Source organism: Punica granatum, chromosome 2 (genome assembly GCF_007655135.1).
Source record: "Punica granatum isolate Tunisia-2019 chromosome 2, ASM765513v2, whole genome shotgun sequence".
In the NCBI taxonomy this organism is placed as follows: Eukaryota; Viridiplantae; Streptophyta; class Magnoliopsida; order Myrtales; family Lythraceae; genus Punica; species Punica granatum.
In genome coordinates, this window is record NC_045128.1 from 16211575 (window position 1) to 16232708 (window position 21134).

The following is a 21134-nucleotide window of genomic DNA, read 5'->3' on the forward strand; positions in this document are numbered from 1 at the left end:
TTTGCATCGCACGAGTAAAAATATTAAATGGATAATGCAAGTAGTCTGACAAGAGTATGACTAATTTATCTGAATATATCTGATGGAATTAAGGTATCCAAATTGTGAATGATCTTGATAACCTAAGAAGAATTAATAAGTGTATAAATTTATTGAAACTGCCATAATTACCTGAATTCATTAAAAGGATGGAATAAAATTTAAATATCTATAAGTGCATGGAAATGGTAAAAATGAAATTTTGAAATAATAAGTATCACATTTTGGAGTTTCGAACTTCTATAGTACCATAGATATACATGGGCACAGATTTGGAGGTCGTAGTTGGTACTGGGGAGTGGAACGAAGCTATAATGCCAAACAGAATTTTAATAAGAATGTGAAATCTCATTCCATTTCTTTCTATTTCTCTTGTATGAAACTTGCACTTACTTTGTAGTTGATTGCATTACTAATTTAAGCAGGTCAAAAGGAGCGGATACGGATTTTTGATGTTACATTTGGTATCTGAGAAAGGGAGAGGAGGGGATGGGGGGCAGCGAAGCTGCAACTCAAAATATAATCTAGAATGTCGTGAAATTTCATTCCATTTCCTTTTTCCACTCAAAGAAAAGTCGGCCAAAAAGAGCAAGGTAATGTTTGATTACCAAAAATAAGTGTTTAAATTAATTTTTAAGCTCTTTAATATAATTCAGCTTGTTTGTTTAATAAAAATGACTTAACTGAGTATATTAAGTCAAAAAATTTACTGATTAAATAATGAGAAGTTTATTTATTTTTCCAGCTAATTCGCTCAATAGAAGCTTATTTGTCTTAATTTGTAATGGTGCCCAAAAATTTTTGTAATTGCAAAATGGTGGCTCACACTTGGAAAGAGAAAGGGGGGCAAGAGGTGATTGTGAGGAAACCAAGCGGCGACGAGCCATCAATGCCGTAGACGAGATCGTCGGCGTGCACAAAGCTTGCCGCCAACGAGTCACCCACCGTTGAGATTTGGTTTTCCTATGTTACTCTCTCACTTTGAAGAGAGAGAGAGAGAGAGAGAGAGAGAGAGAAGAGATATGGCTGGTAGTGGCTCGTCGGCTGATCACCATCGTAATAAATAAGGCGACTGACTAGCACAGAACCAGTTCGACAATTGTCCCAATATGCAAGAATTTTAGTCATATTTATAGATTTATAGATAGATAGATAGATAGATAGATATGATTAGACCCTTCCCACAATAAATGTTTAATCTAGAAATAAAAAATACAAACAAAGTGAGATGCGACAACTATAAATGCAAATTACAATTACATAGCTAATTAAAGGGGTACAACTTCTCTATAAAATCTGTTATCAGCTATTCATGAATGGCAAGTACTTTCAGAGGCACGATACACTTATCTATAGAAATGAGTTGCGACAACAATTTCATATCTTCCGATTGGACGCGCCTTTTTTTTTATTGTGAGTTCTTCCAACTTTAGGTCGGCTTTGATCTCGTCCTCCAACTCCTATCTCATCTCGAACTCCCATGCCTTCATCTTCATGATGTCATCATACCGAGAGCTTACGAATCACATCGGGTAGAGATAACTTCAAACGCCTCATTTGCAGAAAGAGAAGATTTACCTTTAACTTTTTTTCCTCTTTGCAACGTCTCTACCTTCCAGACCAGGTAGAGGGCCTCCATCTTCATTTGGTTTGGACGATGCCATGTAACCCCCTGAAGCATTTTTCTTAGTTCTCTTCAAACTATCAGTTGGATCCAAAGTGCTCGCCATTTCAGCTCTTTCCTAAGCATGTTCCAATGCAGCATGAAGGAGAAATTTGATTTTATATTGTGCTTATCTTTAAATAGCTTGTGCGCCACCTCCATGACATCGTTTCATTTGCTCTACTTTGACGATGCCGCCCAGCAGTCTGGTAGCACCCTTCGAAGCTCCCGCAATTTTGCTTGATCTTGTACCATCGTTGCTTGCAGGAGTTTTCTGTTTTCCTCGAGAAAAAGGTGTTGTTGTGTTGGTGACAATGGTCATGGATTTTGTTCCAGAATTGCCCGGTGGTTTGATCGTCGTCGACCACATAATCTTTTCCATATAATAGCCACCCACTGATTAGTAGCTCATCTTGTTCCCAAGGCTATTTAATCGAACTGTGAACTCCCGCGTCTTGACCTTCAACAACGTCATCATCATCATCGTGGGGTCGATACCCTCTAGGCCGTCATTTGGAAGAAGAGTTAACGGTGAATCCCCCAATGTCGAATGTGGGGATTGATCGGAGCCAACATCACTCCCAGATGCGGACTCGGTGCCACCCATAAATTGGTATGGTGAACCTGTATGTCAATAATACGGCAAAATAATTGCATGATGATAAAACCTGACAGGGTGAACCCGCAAATACGGATAGCACTCCTAGATACGGACTTAGTGCCACCCATAAATTGGGAGGGTGAACTTGCATGTCCATAATATGGCGAAGGAACTGGATGATGATAAAATCACAGATGATGATATGGATGATGATAATGAGGTTGCGGAAAATTAGGATTCGGAGAGGGAAAATTGGGATTTTGATGGAGAAAATTGGGATTTGGAGAGGGAAAATTCTAATTTCGGACGTAGAATCTAGGAGCTTTCGGAAGTTGATTCAGATCAGACATTTTCTCTTTGATCGTAGAAGAAGAAGTAGGGAGAATTTGAGGTGAATTTTAAGTGGAATTTGTTGGATATTTATATGAAATTTTTATGAAATTTGAAAAAAAAAAAACAATAGGCCAGAGATCTAGCTATTGCATCCAGTGCTTTTTTTTTAAATAAAAAATAAAAAGTGGGGGTTGGCTGCCTCGGCGTCTCTGGGCAGAGGCGCTGCTCCTCCATCTGCGAGCATCAGGGGGCACAAGCCCCATTGAATGTAGCCTAAATAAAATCCTGGGTCGTTCCCTGTGCACAGTCCTAGTTAGGCTCCGGATCTGCAGGAAAATTCTGGATTCATCAGCTCATCATGGATAATTATTGTTAACTGTCTTGAGGCAACAAATTTGTTCTTGTATTCGGATTGTCGGGCATTCAAATATTATTAGAAATTATTAATTTGTTAAGCTTTTAGACAAGAATGAGCTATTGGGTAGTTAATAGTGATGTGAATGGACTAATTTATCCTCAATTTTCATCTAATTTAATAGTTTCTAACTTTTCATCTTATTTTACTAAGGTTAATATCGGAAAGTAAAATGTTACCCCAAGTAACTCATTCTCCAATTAGTCTTATTATAGATATATATTATAGATTATAAAGTAAAAAATAACATTAAGCAACTAATCCTATGGTTAGGGGAATAGTTCGCATTAGAATTTAACTAGGCGAATAACCCGCAAATATGTGCAGGTTAGAACATAATAAAAAGTATTATTAAATAGATAATAAATTAGAAAAATAATATTAAAAAAATAAATTTACATATCGGATATAGCCGAATTTTACGACTATCATGCAGCCGGAATTTGTTGTAGAGAGAGAGGGGACAGGCAATGTTAACAGCATGAATGATGAGACTTATGTCTTAATGCGTGTAGTCCGTGTTTGTGGAACAAATCTTAGCTGTGAAATAGCATAGCACAAGCATACAATGACAAAGAGGTCAAGTCAGTCATCCATAATTAGTCAACCTTTAGCATCATCGATCATCAGTACCGTGTCCTAACTCTGTCTCTGTCGTCCGTCCCTTCACTATTCCACACCACACCATTTAATGAACCTCTTTACGTTCACATCCACAGCTCGCAAGCTCATTGCCATCACTGTCCTCCTCGTGTATGGTAGCACCCCCAACTGCTCCCGTGTCCAACTACATCGGTAGTGGTCATAATAATACCCGAAACACGTGCATGTTCCTGATTATTAGCCGGTCTTCGAACTATTCCTCGCCTGCAATGGGACGTGTTGATCTCTTCATTGTATATATAACTTCTCTGAAAGTGATGTACAGATTTTTTTTTGGGGTAGTAAACAGTAAGTGATGTACATATTAGTCGGTATTGACTCGCTTTCACGTATTAATTGAAACGTTTCTGATTATTAGCCGCAATCGAGGCCACCACCACCACCACCAACCCCCTCCTCCTTCGGGTCTCAGCCTGTTAGCCGATCCTCTTTTTTTTTTCAGAAATTTTTTTTAAAACATCCAATAGCGAAACGACATGTGACACTATCATTAAAATTGACAGAAAATTTAACGTCATTTTAAATTTGAGACTAAAATGAAAGGTCGTGTTTTTCTGAGTAATTTTCGAAAGCTCGCGCTAAAATCAGAAAAAATTGTGAAGGTTGTGCTTTTTTGGATTATTAACCCAAGAACTTATGGGTCAACTTTTAATTTTTAAGAATTTGAAATCAAATCAATCATATTTCAGTATGTTACCAAACGCCACCTTAAGTTTACCTAATGTTCAACAAGTCTTATCCACTACTTGGAGACTTGGGAGCAAGGGTTAGATGTTGTAGTCTCTTTGGAGACTTGGAGGCTCGTGGGACGGATGATTTTCTCTTGATATCTCATTGGGGTCGTAGTAACGAGTCTAGACTCACGAATTTTAGAGTAATTATTATTCAAATCTTACATTTCGATGTGGGTTTGTACTCATACAGTTGTGTCATGTTGGAGTTACTACGTTGGTCGCCACTAAAATCCAATTCACAAAAAAAAAAAACAAATCTAACACTACCACCAAAGTAAGTACATTCTTGTAAAAAAGAAACTTCTCTACAATTTAAAGATTATGTATCAACCATGTTAAATAATGACATATTATATGTTCAATTGAATAATTTAACATCATACCTCTTCATGCTTTAAGAAAATTAAAATATACAATATCTTATAAATGATATGTAAATTTCAATTTATCAATTTTATATCGAAATTTATTTTAAAAAAATATAAAATGGACCCCACAACAAAGTGCAGGGCCGCTTCACTAGTAATTAGTAAAATTTCAAGTCAACTATGTGGTATTTGATAAATTAAATGCTTAAATTAAGCACTTATTAGTTGAAGAAAGAAATGTATATGAAGAGGGAAGGAATGGTAAGGATGAAAAATATTTTATGAGGGCAAGAGAGCATCAATTAGCAGAGAACGATTTAATTCATTAAGTCAAAATTTTTTGCTTACTTATTAAGTGGTTTTTGACTCAATGATTACGTAGATGGGATGATTATCTCTCATCTTTCTCGTTTTTTTCTTATTCATTTTCCAATGTAGCTAACTTGTGACTAATTTTTAAACAAACACAACTTTATGTCTAAATGCTGATTTAATCAATAATCATTTTTCAGCATTTTGTCACAGAATATTATGAATTTTAGGGATACTATAAACAATTTTGATTTATTCGCTTTTGCATTTTGTGAGTCAAAATTGATAATACTTTGACAAAATGATTTTTAAATTAGATTTTAAGAATATAGTTAAATAAAAGCATACTTAAAATTTCAAATGAATATATTAATGTTTGTTAGTGTGATTTTAAAATCACATTTTAACTTAATTCTACTCATAATAAAATAAAAAACTCATACAAAGTCAAAAGGTGGATCCCATTTATACTATTTTTTTCACAACAAAACAAAATAACTCATACAAAGTCAAAGGGTGTGCTACATATATAACCATTTATACAACTCTTATTCAAAATCAAAATCTGATTTTAAAATGTTACTTACAAACCAAACGCAGCATTAATGTCAGCGATGTGTTCCCTTGCATAATTTTAAATGAAGGAAAAAATTATCTAACATAGCACATCGATACTTAAAAAAAAACATAATTATCTCTATTACATGAAAATGTTTTAATGATCAGGAAGAGAGGGAAAAAAAAGGGGGGGGGGGGAAATGGCACATGGTGGGTCTTTTGGGACAGGACGACTGGACGAAACGAGATTCCTTACTGTCATTCCCTAAGAGCACATGGTCATACCAGGTGTTTGGTGAAATGTGTGATATTGAATTGTATTATCAGAACCAATATGCACAGTCACGGATAGATCCGAAGGTTAGATGAGAGCAATCACTTCCCCTAAAATTTTTCTGTTTTAAGAAAATTTAAATATAATTATTTGAATTTTGATGAAATTCATTATACTCTCCCTCTAGCTTGGAGAAATTATCTCATCATTAGCCGTTTTAAGGGTCTCGCCCCCTCCTCTGGTGGGGGTGTCTCTATCATGTTTCTCAGCTGGGCTTCACACTACCATATAACGGCCATATCAGAAAGAACTAAACTCCAAAGAAAAGAACCTGCTACATCCGTGTCTCTGATCCGAGCCCATATACATATTATATTAATTAAATGCATATAACTACTATTATATATAATTAATATATATTCTTAATAGTTTTAATAAATTAAATTAATTAAAATAATTAAAAAATAAAAAATAAATAAAATAAATTATTAAAATTAAAAAATATGTCAATTAAATAAAATTCATTAAAATAAAATAATATTCAATAACATTAAAAAATATACACGATGTAAAAAGAGAAATAACCCGTTAAGAAAAAAATACATGTCGAATGACATTTTTTTTTATGAAAATTACACCCCTTGTAGTTTTGTTGTCATTGCCATATAAGTTCCACCAAGTCAGCTTGCAGTTGTCGATACTTTTCTCTATTCCGAAGCCTAATATTATTTTGGAAAAATTCATATAATGGAGAAAATTTTTGCTCTCCTTGCTTGGTTATGGTAAGCCGCTGTTGGGGGTTCACGTACAAGATTGCCGGATCGACGTTGATATCATATGTTTCTCGCTCATCTCCTTCGATCATATTATGTAATATGATGCAAGCTCTCATAATCACTCCGAGCTTCTTTTAGGATCACGATCTAGCATGGCCACATATAATTGCAAAGCAAGCCTTCAACACTCCGAATGCACGTTCCATGCCCGTCCATACTGATTCTTAAGCTTTGACAAATAATATCACCTATTATAGTTGTTGCCGTTGATAGTGAAATGTACCTCTGGAGCACGACCTTGTAGCACATCATCAAAGACTGGTGACCGGTATACAACGTTGATGTCGTTGTTGGACTCGGCTACTCCAAAAAAAAAAGGTGCCATATCCATAGGTAAGACCTCACCACTACTTCAAGTATTAAGCTTGGGTCACCATGATAACTACTCTGATACACACCAAGCCAAGCTTTCTGGCAATTTCTACATTGCCAGTGCATGCAGTTAACGCTGCCCATCATACGAAGTCGGGGGCCTCTCCGATTCGTAGTAGACGTTCCACATCGGCTGCATTAGGCCTTTGCAAGTATTCACCCCCAAACATTGCGACGACGCCGAAGATGAACCTTTCCAAGTATTCTGTTGCAATGCTTCCGACCATCTGGAGATATTTGTCAACGGAGTCAGTTTCAACTCCATAAGTCAAAATGCGCATGGTGAATGTGCACTTGTGCAGTGGGGAAAGGCCTTGGCTGCCTATCGCATCGGACCTCTTTGGAAACATGGATAATTATTTATGAGGCCCTCGACAATGCGAAGGAATAAAGGCCGTTCTATTTGAAATCTTCACTGAAATAGCTCAGGAGAGTACACCGGCTCCTCAGTGAAGTAGTCCTTCACCAGTTGATTGTGCCCTGTAACACGATTTCTGTTTATTTTCTTCCTTTTAAGCCTTTAGAAAGACCTTCCCCCATACTCCCCCTCCCTTGCTGGATCATCTTCAATATTTCAAAGTCATTGCTCTTTTGTATCATCGAATAAATCCTCGAAGATCATATCCAAGGGATCGATAGAGTAAGTAAATTCATTAGAATCAAATTCATCAGAGTTTTCAGCCATGTTTAGAGGATGGATATTCAAGAAGTGGTTTTAGAGGACGTGAATGGATAGAAATGAGAGGATGTAAGTGGGTATATATGATATGAGATTGAAAGCATTTTATAGAGAAGAATTGATACAAACGGCTACTTTTCCTAACGCTAGTTACCAACGGCTACTTTGCAACGACTACTTTCCATCAGCTAGTTACCAATGGCTATGTTGCAAAGAATACTTTTCCAATGGCTAGTTCCCAACGACTATTTTTCAACGGCTAGTTTTTTTTTTAAATAGATAATTTACTAATTTTCAATAACACATGTTATTACTAAAATTTAAATTTCATTAAATAGATAATATTACAATGGTAAACAATTAGATTAATCTACAAAATAAAAATACAAATGCAATGAGATGCGACAACAATTAATGAAAATTACAACTACATAGCTAACTAGAGGGGTACAACTTCTCCATAAGATTTGTTATCAACTGTTCATGAATGGCACGTGCTTTCAGAGGCATGATAGGCTTGTCTATAGAAAAGAGATGCGATAAAAATTTCATATCCTCCGATTGGGCGCACCTTTTCTATATCACAAGTTCTTCCCTCTTTAGGCCAGCTTTGATCTTCTTGTCCTCCAACTCCTTATGTCTCATCTCGAACTCCTTTGCCTTCATCTTCATGATGTCATCATACCGAGAGCTCTTGAATTACATCGGGTAGAGATAACTTCCAATGCCTCATTTACAAAAAGAGAAGATTTACCTTTAACTCTCTCTTTTTCCTCTTTGCAGCGTCTCTGCCTTCGAGAGGAGGTACAAGGCCTCCATCTTCATCGGGGTTGGACGATGCCATGTAACCCCCAGAAGCATTTGTCTTAGTTCTCTTCAAACTATCAGTTGGATCCCACATTGCTCTCCATTTCGGCTCTTTCCTAAGCATGTTCCAATGCAACAGTAAGGAGAAATTTGATTTTATGTTGTGCTTATCTTTAAATAACTTGTGCGCCACCTCCATGACATCATCTTCATTTGCTTTGCTTTGATGACCTGGCTCCGCAGTCTAGTAGCACCCTTCGAAGCTCCTGCAATTTTGCTTGATCTCGTACCATCATTGCTTGCGGGAGTTTTTTGTTTTCCTCGAGAAGAAGGTGTTGTTGTGTTAGTGACAATGGTCGTTGATTTTGTCCCTGAATTGCTTGACGGTGTGATCGTTGCCGACCATGGAATCTTTCCCATATATATAATAGTCATCCTCTGATTAGCAGCTCATCTTGTTCCTACGGCTATTTAATCGAACTGCGAACTCCTGTGTCTTGACCTTCAACAACGTCATCATCATCATCGTGGGGGTCGATACCCTCTAGGCTACCAGTTGGAAGAACAGTGAACGCTGAATCCCCCGGTGTCGAATGTGGGGATTGATCGGAGCCGACAACACTACTAGATGCAGACTCGGTGTCACCCATAAATTGGGAGGGTGAACCCGCCTGTCCATAATACGACGAAGGAACTAGATGATGATAAAACCTGATAGGGTGAACCCGCAGATGCGGACTTGGTGCCACCCATAAATTGGAAGGGTAAACTCGTATATCCATAATCCGGCGAAGGAACTAGATGATGATAAAACCCGGGATGATGATAATTAGGTTATGAAAAATTTGGATTCGAATAGGGAAAATTGGGATTTTGATGGAGAAATTTGGGATTTTAAGAGGGAAAATTTGGATTTGGATGGTAAAAATTCGGATTTGGATTTTGGGAGAAATTCGGATTTGGGATGTAGAACGCGGGAGTGTTAGGAAGTTGATTTGGATGGTAAAAATTCGGATTTGGATTTTGGGAGAAATTCGGATTTGGGATGTAGAACGCGGGAGTGTTAGGAAGTTGATTTGGATCGGTCATTTTCTCTTTGATTGTAGACAAAGAAGAAGAAGTACAATGAATTTGAGGTGAATTATTAGCGGAATTTGTTGGATATTTATAAGAATTTTTTTATGAAATTTTTAAAAAGTAAATCAAACAGCAAAAAATTCTCGCCGTTATATCTAGTTTTGTTTTAAAAAATAAAAATAAAAGAGGGGGCTGGGACTATCGTGTGGGGCCTAGAGCAGCCATGCAGCAGCCCGTATTGGTTGCCTCAGCGTCTCTGGGCAGAGGCGCTGCTCCTCCAGCCACGCGTGCCAGGGGGCACAAGCCCCATTGGAGGTAGCCTAAATCAAATCTTGGATCCTTGCCTGTGCATAGTCCTAGCTGGGGTCTGGATCTGCAGGAAAATTCTTGATTCATCAGCTCATCATGGATAATTATTGTTCGCTGTCTTGAGGCAACAAATTGAGTGTTTGCACGCAACAAATTTGTTCTTGTATTCAGATTGTCGAGCATTCAAATATTATCAGAAATTATTAATTTGTTAAGCTTTTAGAGAAGAATGAGCTATTGGGTAGTTAAGAGTAATATGAATGGACTAATTTATCCTGAATTTTCAACTAATTTAATAGCTTCTAACTTTTCATCTTATTTTACTAAGGTTAATATCGAAAAGTAAAATGTTACCCCAACTAACTCATTCTCCAATTAGTATTATTATTATTATTATTATATATATATATATATATATATTATAGATTATAAAGTAAAAAAATAAGATTAAGCAACTAATCCTATGGTTGGGGGAATAATTCGCATTAGAATTTAATTAGGTGAATGACCCACAAATATGTGCGGGCTAGAAATAATAAACAGTGTTATTAAATAAATAATAAGTTAGAAAAATAATATCTAAAAATAAATTTAGATATTGGATATATTTTTCTCCAATTCTTCGTATTGTTCTTGCATATTGCTTCTGTCCAAGTCCTTTTTTGGCTCGGTTTTCATGGACAATTTACATGTCATCTTGATCCTATATAGCCCTCGATAGGAGCTTCTCCTCTACGTTGGTGGCTTGTTTCTTCTTCAAATAGAATAGTTCAAAGTTGAGTTTGATTTTTGCTTTTGAACGTTTATGATTGAGAGGCTCATGTTGTATTTATAGGGAGTTTGAGACTAATAGTTTTCCTCATCTTCATTAGGATGATCACCTGATTGATGCATGTTTTTTTTTATGGAAATAACGAGTCATATTTAATCTTTTCTAAATGGAGAAGATTTGGTTGTTTATTATCTTCTCAGTACTCTACATACGTACAATGTACTTACGAAATATTAATATAAAAATGAACAAATATATGAATTTTGATATATAATTAAATTCTCCAAAAGTCGACAATACGGTCAACCACAAGCTGAGAGATCGCTAATGAAGCTCCCATAATATTTCTTCTCAGTTTTTATATATTATAATTAACTAGGTTTAGACCCACGCACAATGTAGATGTGTAAGAAATTAATAAAATTTGAGCTCAATCAACTTTTATGGAGAAATGTTTTAATTTATTTAGACATCTTTTCTTAAATTTTTTTGTAATATTTAAATTTTATGGAGAAATTTTTTAATTATTCAACTTTATGGAAAAAAATTTAAATTTTTTCAAGAAATATCTAATATCTATTCAAAAATCGAGAAAATTGTTTCATTTTTTAAAATAATAATTAATTATAATAATTATGATTAAGTAGTTAAAAAATCACGCAATCATCAGCTGAGGGTATTAGAAAAGAAGGTTAATGTTTATTCTCTAGTTTCCTTCCTCTCCGAATTCGTGAGGGATAGAAATAACCAAACCTTGGGAGTTGTGGGATGGAGCACACTAAACATTGGGCATTGTTGGGAGAAGGATGCTTGGCCAACAATTAGGAAAGCTTGGGTAGTTGGGCGTAGAAGACCTTAGTGCAGGAAACTAGGATAGCTAAGAGAAAGAAAAAAAAAAAGAAGGGGGAAATTGAGTGATGAGAATACAATGTACTTGAAAGGGAAATTAATTGGAGGAGATGGATTGATATAATATTCCAAGCATGCGAGGAGACAAATAATCATGAAGTGAGGGTTTGCAAATGGTGAAAGAGAATACAAGGTACTTGCAGGGAAATTAATTGCCGAAGATGAATCGATACAATGTTTCGAGCATGTGAAAAGGCAAATAACCATGAGCTGAGGATTTGCAAATGGTGGCAGGAAAACAGTGTATTTGAAAGGGAAATTAATTGGCGCAAATGGATCGATAAAATGTTTCGAGCATACGAAGAGGCAAATAACTAAGAATTGAAGGTTTGCAAACAGATGCGTCTCACAAGTGTTTTTCGTCTTTATATATATATATATTAGATTATACCTGTAAAGGATCCAAAATTCTCTACTTTTGTATTTAGTTTGTGAGAAATTGCTATTCAAATTGTAAATCATAGACAAAACGGAGAGGAGCGGGGTGGCCTGCGTCAGGCCCCGCCGCTCCCCCCCAACCTATATCTTTACTAAATATTTAGAGTCAGATATGGTTTTGGTCCCTAAAAGAAACCATTGTCACGGGTTTGGTCCCTCAAAATTTTTTGCCATGATTTTCGTCCCTCAATCACCATTTCGTCATATGTTTTAGTCCTGCCATCTTCTTGCGCGTGCCAACCGTGACGGAAATCTCACGTGGCGGATGAGTTGGACCTAACTCCGTTAACCAGCCCCCCAAATTGCCAAAAACGGTGTCGTTGCCTTCCTCGATGAAACCGATCTTTCCATTCCTGCCAAAATCACTATAGGTCAAACCGAGAGCCCCAAATGTTATAATTGTTGCAAAATTTGATTTCAGTTTGCTGTGATTCACAAATTGAAAAGGCGAAAATTTCAATTGTGGTAGCAATACACTCGATCGAAGCAATTTGGGGGGTGATTTCGTTTCATTTCTTGGCATCGGTCAGTCAAAATTCTCTTCCCTTTTCACTTTTTGTTGTTGAATTGCAGTTGGAATTTTTGGGAATGGCAAAAAGTCGACTTTGGTTGTTGTCCCATACTGTTATGAATCAAATGTTTTCGAATGGCAGTGGCAAACTTCCAATTTGTTGTCTGCTTTTGTTTTTCCTATCACGACCTTTTACCCTTTTTTCTTTGCTTTGTGGTCCCTTCTTGTCGTCCCATTTGTGTTCGCTGCTCTTTGTTGTTGTCCCCTTCTTGGTTCTTGTCGTCACTTTTTTTTTGTGGTCCCTTCTTCTTGTCGTCCACCGTTTTGTGGTTCACTACTTTTGGTTTAGAGCAATAGTGATTTTTTTTAATACATGAACAGATAATGGATGGGGACTTGTACACGTTGATTTTTCCCCATGGAAGTGAGTTAGTCTCTGAATCCCGTGTGCAATATGTTGGTGGAGAAATTGATGTATGGGGGGAGGTAGATATTGACCTAGTATCAAAACCCACTATTGAGAACTTATATGTTGAGCATGGATATAGAAAACCAAAGAAGATCTTGTAGTTGGTTCCCGGTTTAGAAGTGCAAGAAGGGCTGAGGGATTTTGAGACGGACCAAGATGCTCACACACTATATGTATCTGTTAGAAATGTGAGAAAAATCGAGTTCTACTTCACCCAAAATGAAAAAGAGACTGTTGTAGCAGAACTTGCAAATCAAGTTCTGCAATTTGTAGCTTCTGATGAAGATGACAGTGAAGATGAAGAACAATATGAAGATGAAAATGAAGATGAAGATGCATGGGAGCTTGAGTCAGATGGTTTAAATGATAGTTATTCAGATGATGCATGGTTACCGGGGCAAGATGGGGATGAACATGATGATTGTACTGGTGATGATCGTGATGCAGGAGAAGGTAGAAGGGGTGCAACAATGGACAAAACAGTGAACGCTGCAGGGGAAGTTCTAGCTGAAGAAGCAGAGGAAGAAGCAAGGGAAAAAGGTGGGGAAGGAAGTAACAGGGCTGAATCTTCTCGTGTGAGAAGACCTAAATGGAGAGCTTGCAATGCACTGAACAGAATAGCAAGGGAAGAACCATATGATCATCAAGCTTCTGATGAATTTGTAGAGGAAACTGAGTATCACTCTGAAGAATTGCAAAGTCTGAGGGGAAGTGATGATGAATTTGATAAAAGGCATGCATTATTTCATGAGAATGCAGAATATGGTCAAGTGCAGCTTCAACTGGATATGTTATTTCCTAACTTGTAGGTTTTCAAAGAGGCTGTGAAAGATTACACAATTTCCATTGGGAGGGAAGTGGTTATGAAGAAGAATGATAAGGTAAGACGTAGATTCAAGTGTCAACTTGGTTGTGAGTGTGAGGCATTTTGTTCTTGGTCAGAACCTTATGAGGCTTTTCAGCTGAAAAAGTTTATTTTCAATCACAGTTGCTTCAGGAAGTTGCAAAATAAGCAAGCAGACAACAAATGAATTGCTGAGAAGCTGGTAAACCAATTGAGAAGGATGCCTAACATGACTGGGGGGATGCATATAAATATTTATCAGAGGTATTCTCCATTAAAGTTAGTGAATTGAAGATATACAATGTCTTGCGGATTGCAAAAAAAGCTTGTTCAAAGCTGTGAAAAGAAGTAATATGCCAAATTAAGAGATTACTGTAGAGAGATTATAGCAAGCAACCCGGGTCCCAGTGCAATAATTGGAGTTGACAGACCAAACTCGAGCTTGCCTCCCATATTTGATAGGATGTACATACGCTTTGATGCAAGTAAGAGGGGGTTGCTAGCTGGGTGCAGACCACTGATAGGGTTAGATGAGTGCTTCTTGAAGGGCTACTATGGAGGCACTTTCCTAGTTGTTGTCACTCAAGATCCAAACCACTCCTTTTATGTAATAGCATATGGAGTTGTTGAACAAAAGACTATGGATAGTTGCAGCTGGTTTCTGGGAAGGCTACTTGAAGACATTAGAGATCCAACAAAACATGGTTGGGAGTTCATATCAAACATGCAAAAAGTGATTGTGTTTTGGTGCATATTGCAGCTTCAGTTTCCATATCTTTTTGTATGAATCTAACTATTACTCTCTATATTTTCTTTGTCAGGGTCTTAGGGAGACAATTAAGGAATTATGCCCAGACATAATTCACAGGTTCTGTGTGAAACATCTAGAAGCAAATGTTTGGAGAAATTGGCACCGTGTAGATCTTAAGAAAAAGATATGGCAGTGTACTAGATCCAACACTATAGAAGAGTTTGAAAGGTATTTTGCGGAGCTTAGATGTATTAGTGAGGAAGCCTATGAATATCTCCAGTTGTTGGACAAGCATAGCCGGACCAGGGTAGCCTTCAAAGTACATACCAAGAGCTCGAGCCTGTGCAATAACATGTCTGAGCAGTTCAATGCTGCTATTGTGAAGTATCGAGGAAGACCTATCATCAACATGTTGGAGGAGATCAGGTTATATTTGATGAGGAAGATGAACTCTAGTAGGAATCAAATTGCAAGATATGGAGGTCCAATCACACCAACTGCCCAGTCAAAGTTAGAAATAGCAAAGAAGGATAATCACAAATGGCAGCTATTTGGGCTGAAGACCCTGACTTTGCAAGGTTTCAGGTCCAACATATATACATGAGCAACCATCAACATGTTGTTGACTTGAAGATGTCGACCTGTTCATGTAGAGAGTGTGATTTGTGTGGGATCCCTTGTAAGCATGCAGTAACATGTATGTAGGTTGTTGGCATTGATGCAGAGAAGCATGTCAATCCTTGCTATTCTAAGGAAACATGGGAGATGATTTATGCTCCATGTATTGCTCTATTGAGAGTTGAAGATCAATGGATAAAGGTTGGTGTGGAACCTGTCGAGGCTCCAAGATTTGCCAAGGGTGGTGATCGTCCAAAAAAGAAAAAGTTCAAGGCTAATGTGGGTCTCAAAACCCATATAAGTCTAAAAGGAAGTATAAGGAAATACAATGTGGAAGGTGTAGTGAGAAAAAACATAATGTGAAGACATGCAAGGGAATAATATCGAAAGATAAGCAAATGAAGAAGGCTAGGATTGATACCACCCCAAGTGCATATGCATTACCCTCCGAGACTCGGCTTATAGGCGAAGAAGTACAGGTATATTGAGTTCAACTCTATATTGTCACTCTTTATACTGTTGATCTGTAAAATTGACAAACTATTACTTTTAGGGAGTGGCATCAAGCATAGTAGAACAGCTAGTGATAATGTCTCAATAAGCAAACAACATATCTCAGCCAACCATGCCTCCTCTAACACCAACGAAACCTCAGAAGCTAGCAATCAGAGCATTGATGAGAAAAGCAACAATATCTCAAAATGATCTAGGCAATGGCTCAGCAACAGCAATTTCACCAACTCTAACTCAGCATCTAATTGCACCAACCACTTTAGTTCATAATATTATTGTGTAGGTAGGTGTTTTGTTCTTATGTGCATGTGGTTGTGCTTGTGCTGGTGTGTTTTGGAAAAGGAATGATGTACTTCTGCTGGTGTATTTAGGTTAAATGATGAAGCTTGGTTTCGATTATGATGTGCTTTTGCTTGTGCCACCGAACTTTGCAGGGAATGTCACCATCCACGTGTCAACTGTTGGCTAATGGCCACTCCAATGCTCATGTTAACTCTGCACTAACTGGATCTGAGAAACCAGCAAACAAGCCAAAAAAGAATTCAAGTAAGAGAGCGAACACAATGAGAGATATGAATGGGGTGTCCCCAGATGGAAATTGTTTCTTTACCTCTTCCTTGATTGAGAACTTGCTATTTGTATTTGACTGGGTTGGCCATTGTCCCCAAGTGGGGGCACTCGATGGGCCGGCCCATTGAGACCTGATTTTGATTTAGACATCTTTGACAAGCCCAAGTGTTGGTTTGATCGGTCCTATCTCATAAGTTTGGGCTTTCAAGCCCAATTAAATGGACCATTGGAATGATAGCCCAAAAGAAAAAGTCCAGCCCATTGAGTTTTAACTATGCCCGGGCCCAAACCGTAGGCCGAGCGCAGCGATCGTTGCCAATTCCGGGAGCCATCCTGCTCTGCTGTTTTTCCCCTGCGACCGCCGACCAGCTGCTGTTCCTTTACGCTACACCAGCTACTGCTTCAGTTCCTGCTCCGCCCCGACCAGCTACTGCTCCGGTCTCCCGTCCTACCGCGACCAGCTCCAGCTGCTGCTTCCTGCTCCACCTCGACCAGCTGCTGCTGCTCCAGAGAGAATAAACAAATCGGCTCTGGGTATTTCTCTAACTCCTCTCAGGTCTCTCCTTTTGCCTTGGCCTTCTTGGGTTTCTCTATCAATTTGGGTCAGTGAGATCTTTGTAGAAATGGGGATCGTTTTATCGCAATGTATGAGCCGAAGAGTAAAGCCCAAAGGTTTGATTTTTCATTGTCTGTTGTTTCACTCAATTTCGTTACTAATAACGAACAAGAGACGCCAACAGCGGCCAAAAAAAAAAAAAATTTTTGGTGGAGTGTTTGGTCAATGATTCAGTGCAACAGACGGTTCTGTATTTGTATGATCCTTGGGAGTGTGTCGAATTTCTGTGAGACTTTGATGTTCTGTAATGGTGCTTCTTATTTGTTACTGCAGCACTCAAGTTTCGGCTTTGAAGAAGATTCAAGTGTGTTTTACGTAGAGCATTTGAAATCGAAAGTGGTCGAGATGGAGCTCACGATAACTCGGCCTGATGACTGGCACCTTCACCTCCGTGACGGGGACCTTCTTGCAGCTGTTGCCCCTCACAGGTCAGTGATCGCTCACTGACTCACCCTGATGTATATGGTGGCCATTTTGTAATTCAGATCAACACAACAATGCATTGGATTCTTTTTTAAATTTCCCTCATTTCTTCTCAGTGCGGCTCATTTTGGGAGGGCTATAGTGATGCCGAATCTGAGACCTCCAATCACCACCACTGCTGCTGCTGTTTCTTACCGTGAATCGATCATGAAAGCACTTCCCACCAACACCAACTTTGAACCCCTCATGACACTGTACCTGACCGACTCCACGAAACCTGACGAGATCAAACTTGCAAGTAAGTCAAACAAATTTTCTTATATTCTTGAAATGAAGACTGCGTGTGCATTCTTCCTTTCTTAGTTTCCATGACAGAGCTGATGGAATGAGCAGGAAAAAGTGGTGCTGTTTTTGCTGTGAAGCTGTATCCTGCCGGTGCCACTACTAATTCCCAAGACGGTGTTACGGATCTTTTTGGAAGATGCCTTCCTGTGCTTGAGGAAATGGCTGAACAGAGCATGCCCTTGCTGGTAATTAAGATGTTCTGAATAATTTTATTTTGCCAAACCTTATTTTTACTTTATTGACTTGCTAAGCATAGAACTTGCCTAGAATAACCAATTATTTGGTGCGTTCACTTGAGAAACCGGGATTTGATGCTTGACAAGCTTTACATTGGTGGTCGGCTCTTGGTTTTTAATGCTTGTACTTCCTACAAATTAAGGATTAATTTTGTAAAAATAGGCCAAACTTGAACTGCGGGAATTACTTTAAGCTGTCATTCATGTTTGCTAGAAAATATGCTTATGACTTTCTTATCAGGTCCATGGGGAGGTTACAGATTCTAACGTGGATGTGTTTGACCGAGAGAAGGTCTTTATCGAAACTGTTTTACAGCCTTTGGTCCAAAGGCTTCCGCAATTAAAGATTGTTATGGAGCACATCACTACTGCAGATGCTGTGAAGTTTGTTGAGTCTTGCACAGAAGGTCTCTTTAAGTTTGCTTGCATTTGATCACCTCTGTTATCTCATTGGCTGTCGGAAAGACCTATTAACCATCTAGTTAACTGTTTTGAGACTTACTAGTGCTAATGATGTTTACCAGGATCGGTAGCAGCTACAGTTACTCCACAACATCTTCTTCTTAATAGGAATTCTCTCTTTCAAGGGGGGTTGCAGCCTCATAACTACTGCCTTCCAGTACTTAAAAGAGAGATTCACAGTATGTCAACTCCTTCGAATTGCCCATTTGCCATTGAATCGTTTTTCTTGCGTTTGCTTTAGACTCTCTGTCATCTCACTTTGACAATCTTGTGCAACATTCAGGACAGGCCATCGTATCAGCGGTGACTAGTGGGAGTAAAAGATTTTTCCTGGGAACTGATAGTGCTCCTCATGAAAGAAGAAGAAAGGAGTGTCCCTGTGGATGTGCTGGCATCTACAGTTCACCAGTTGCTTTGTCGCTCTATGCTAAAGTTTTTGAAGAGGTGCTTACTTTCTCTAATGCTCATATCCCATGAGGCAGTTGTGGATCTCTTTTCTTCTTAATTTGTTTATCGTGGTCGCTTCATCGTTTGAAAAATTTTCCGTCACGTACAGGCTGGGGCACTTGACAAGCTGGAGACATTTACTAGTTTCAATGGACCAGACTTTTATGGGCTTCCCAGGAGCAAGTCAAAAATTACGTTGAGGAAGCGCCCGTGGGTGGTGCCTGAATCATTCACATTTTCTTTTGGAGAGATTGTTCCAATGTTTGCTGGCAAGACTCTTGAATGGGAACCTGTTACGAGCTAAAGCACTGTTCTAGCAGATCATCTGGGTACGTCTTAGATCAGATTCTGTTGCAATACCATCATCTTAGAACCTGACCCTACTAAATTTGCAAGTCCCCACATATTGCAATTACTTTTATCTGAAAAATGATCCAAAATGGTTTCACATCACCTGTTCCACTGCATTTATGAGTACGCACCCTGTAACCTACTAGATTATCAGTTTTGTTTCCCCGAAAAAAAGAAACCAAATAAGGTTGTCAAATGACTTTCTTTCGGTTCAATTTCTCGAAGTCAATGTAAAAATAAAACCTGTGCCAAATTGAGGATGGCTACTCACATATTGGTCTTTGTGTGGAAGGATATACTTCTGTTACTATGTACACATTTTTGGACCTCTTTATCTAATGATGATGTTGACGTTCATTTCCTATATATTTGCATGTTGAAAGAGTATTTCAAAACCCTCCATTATCATGAACCGAAGCCCTCCCTTTTAACCATTAGATTCCCATGTAAAAGATTTCCTAAACCTGGTTTCCATATATTATATATCCTGCACTTACTAATTAATCGGGAAGCCAGTAAAATAGCCTGCTAGATCATGAAGTTTTCATGTTATGCAATTCACGAACTCAATGCATCTACGTTATGATTCTGATGGTTTTTAACTTAAGCATGCTAAATTAAAGCTCCAGATTAAAAGCAATTTGTGTTCTGTCGATTTAATTCGTCTAACTAGAGAAATGGCCCTGCACTTTGTAGCGGGTCCATTTTGTGTATTTTATTATTTTTAAAAATAAAATAATAATAATTTCATTATTAGAAGAATTGAAAATTTATATATCATTGTATAAAAAATTTATATTTTAATTCTCCTAAATCATGAAAAGGAATTATGTTAAACTATCAAACGGGACATCTAGTTTTAAATTGCTATTTAGCATAATTGATAAATAATTTTTAAATTGCATACAAATTTCTATTTTTAAAAGAATTTTGTGATAATGTAAGACTTGTTGAGTATTAAGTAAACTTAAGATTTTCAGCTACGTTGTTTTTAACCAAAATAATACAACGGCTGTCCATGCTCCATTAGATAATATGTTTTGTTTCATCTAAATTAGATATATAATGTCAAATAAGTATCAGAAATTTATAAAAATAAATTATATAATTGCATTGAATTTTAAGAGCTGCCGGGCTCAGGGCCAATGGGCTGGGCTTCGGCCCGATCTGGCCTGGCCTTCGCCTGAGGGCCCGAATCAAGCGTAGGCTTCACCCGAGTCTTGGCCGAATCCGGAATCGCAAAATCGGCCCGATTCCGCGATTTCACGATGCATGGCCTGATTCACCTGCGATTCCACAGTTTTCGACTCGGCCCACTATATCGGAATCGCATAACCCCCCGTGAATTGTAGAATCGTACAATTCTATGATTCGAATCACGATTATGAAAATCATGGTTACAACACATTATCGTGTTGCGTCTGGCCATATCGATTCTTGGCCGACCTATTGATTTTATTGAGCTGTACTGTGCCGGCCTGGTATTGTTAACGTGCCTGACCGGCCCAGCTTAATAATCTTGGCACAGTACGAGTTCTCTAACTTAAAAGGATGAGACCAAAGGCAATAACAGGGTCACAGCAAAGACCGGATATAACAAAAGAAAGAAAAACGACGAATTAGATGAGGTAATTCGAGATTGAGGACAAAAAGATCAAATATTTTTCTCATTAAAAATTGGAGTAAAAAACCGACCTGGGTTGTTTTAAGTGGTTTAAAACTTGTTACCTAGTCTAAGTTTCTAGTCTACGAATTGCAAAATGCACCACATCTTTTCGATAGCATGATATCCTTTCATTTGTTTTAATTGAAAAACTAA

General features: G+C 38.0%; 2 protein-coding genes across 3 annotated transcripts; one reads left to right on the forward strand and one right to left on the reverse strand.

The window, feature by feature from the left end:
• Positions 1–7251: 7251 nt before the first annotated feature.
• Positions 7252–8947, reverse strand: LOC116193726. The gene is made up of 4 exons (XM_031522470.1): positions 8886–8947; positions 8602–8770; positions 8433–8513; positions 7252–7395 (listed from the first exon to the last, which is right to left on the reverse strand). Exons 1-4 carry the CDS (start codon positions 8945–8947, stop codon positions 7252–7254), a joined length of 456 nt encoding a protein of 151 aa, XP_031378330.1.
• Positions 8948–16745: 7798 nt separating this feature from the next.
• LOC116193508 (dihydroorotase, mitochondrial) lies at positions 16746–19681 on the forward strand. Of its 2 annotated transcripts, none has more exons than XM_031522239.1 (8): positions 16746–16991; positions 17325–17479; positions 17591–17772; positions 17868–18004; positions 18297–18462; positions 18580–18696; positions 18801–18961; positions 19074–19681. In XM_031522239.1, the coding sequence occupies exons 2-8, from the start codon at positions 17397–17399 to the stop codon at positions 19266–19268; spliced, it is 1041 nt and encodes a 346-aa protein (XP_031378099.1). In that variant the 5' UTR covers positions 16746–16991; positions 17325–17396; the 3' UTR covers positions 19269–19681. The 2 variants fall into 2 exon arrangements, with proteins under 2 accessions (XP_031378099.1, XP_031378097.1); XM_031522237.1 differs by having other exon boundaries at positions 16761–16969.
• The last annotated feature ends 1453 nt before the right edge of the window (positions 19682–21134 follow it).

Excerpts from the sequence above, each read along its gene's own strand:
- LOC116193726 (XM_031522470.1), bottom strand. The coding sequence starts at position 8,947 with ATGGTACGAGATCAAGCAAAATTGCAGGAGCTTCGAAGGGTGCTACTA. Across the intron at positions 8,771-8,885 it reads CTACTAGACTGCGGAGCCAG|GAAAGAGCCGAAATGGAGAG; the intron begins GTCATCAAAGCA and ends GAACATGCTTAG. Across the intron at positions 8,514-8,601 it reads GGAAAAAGAGAGAGTTAAAG|ATGAAGGCAAAGGAGTTCGA; the intron begins GTAAATCTTCTC and ends GACATCATGAAG.
- LOC116193508 (XM_031522239.1), top strand. The coding sequence starts at position 17,397 with ATGGAGCTCACGATAACTCGGCCTGATGACTGGCACCTTCACCTCCGT. Across the intron at positions 17,480-17,590 it reads GCAGCTGTTGCCCCTCACAG|TGCGGCTCATTTTGGGAGGG; the intron begins GTCAGTGATCGC and ends ATTTCTTCTCAG. Across the intron at positions 18,005-18,296 it reads AACAGAGCATGCCCTTGCTG|GTCCATGGGGAGGTTACAGA; the intron begins GTAATTAAGATG and ends CTTTCTTATCAG.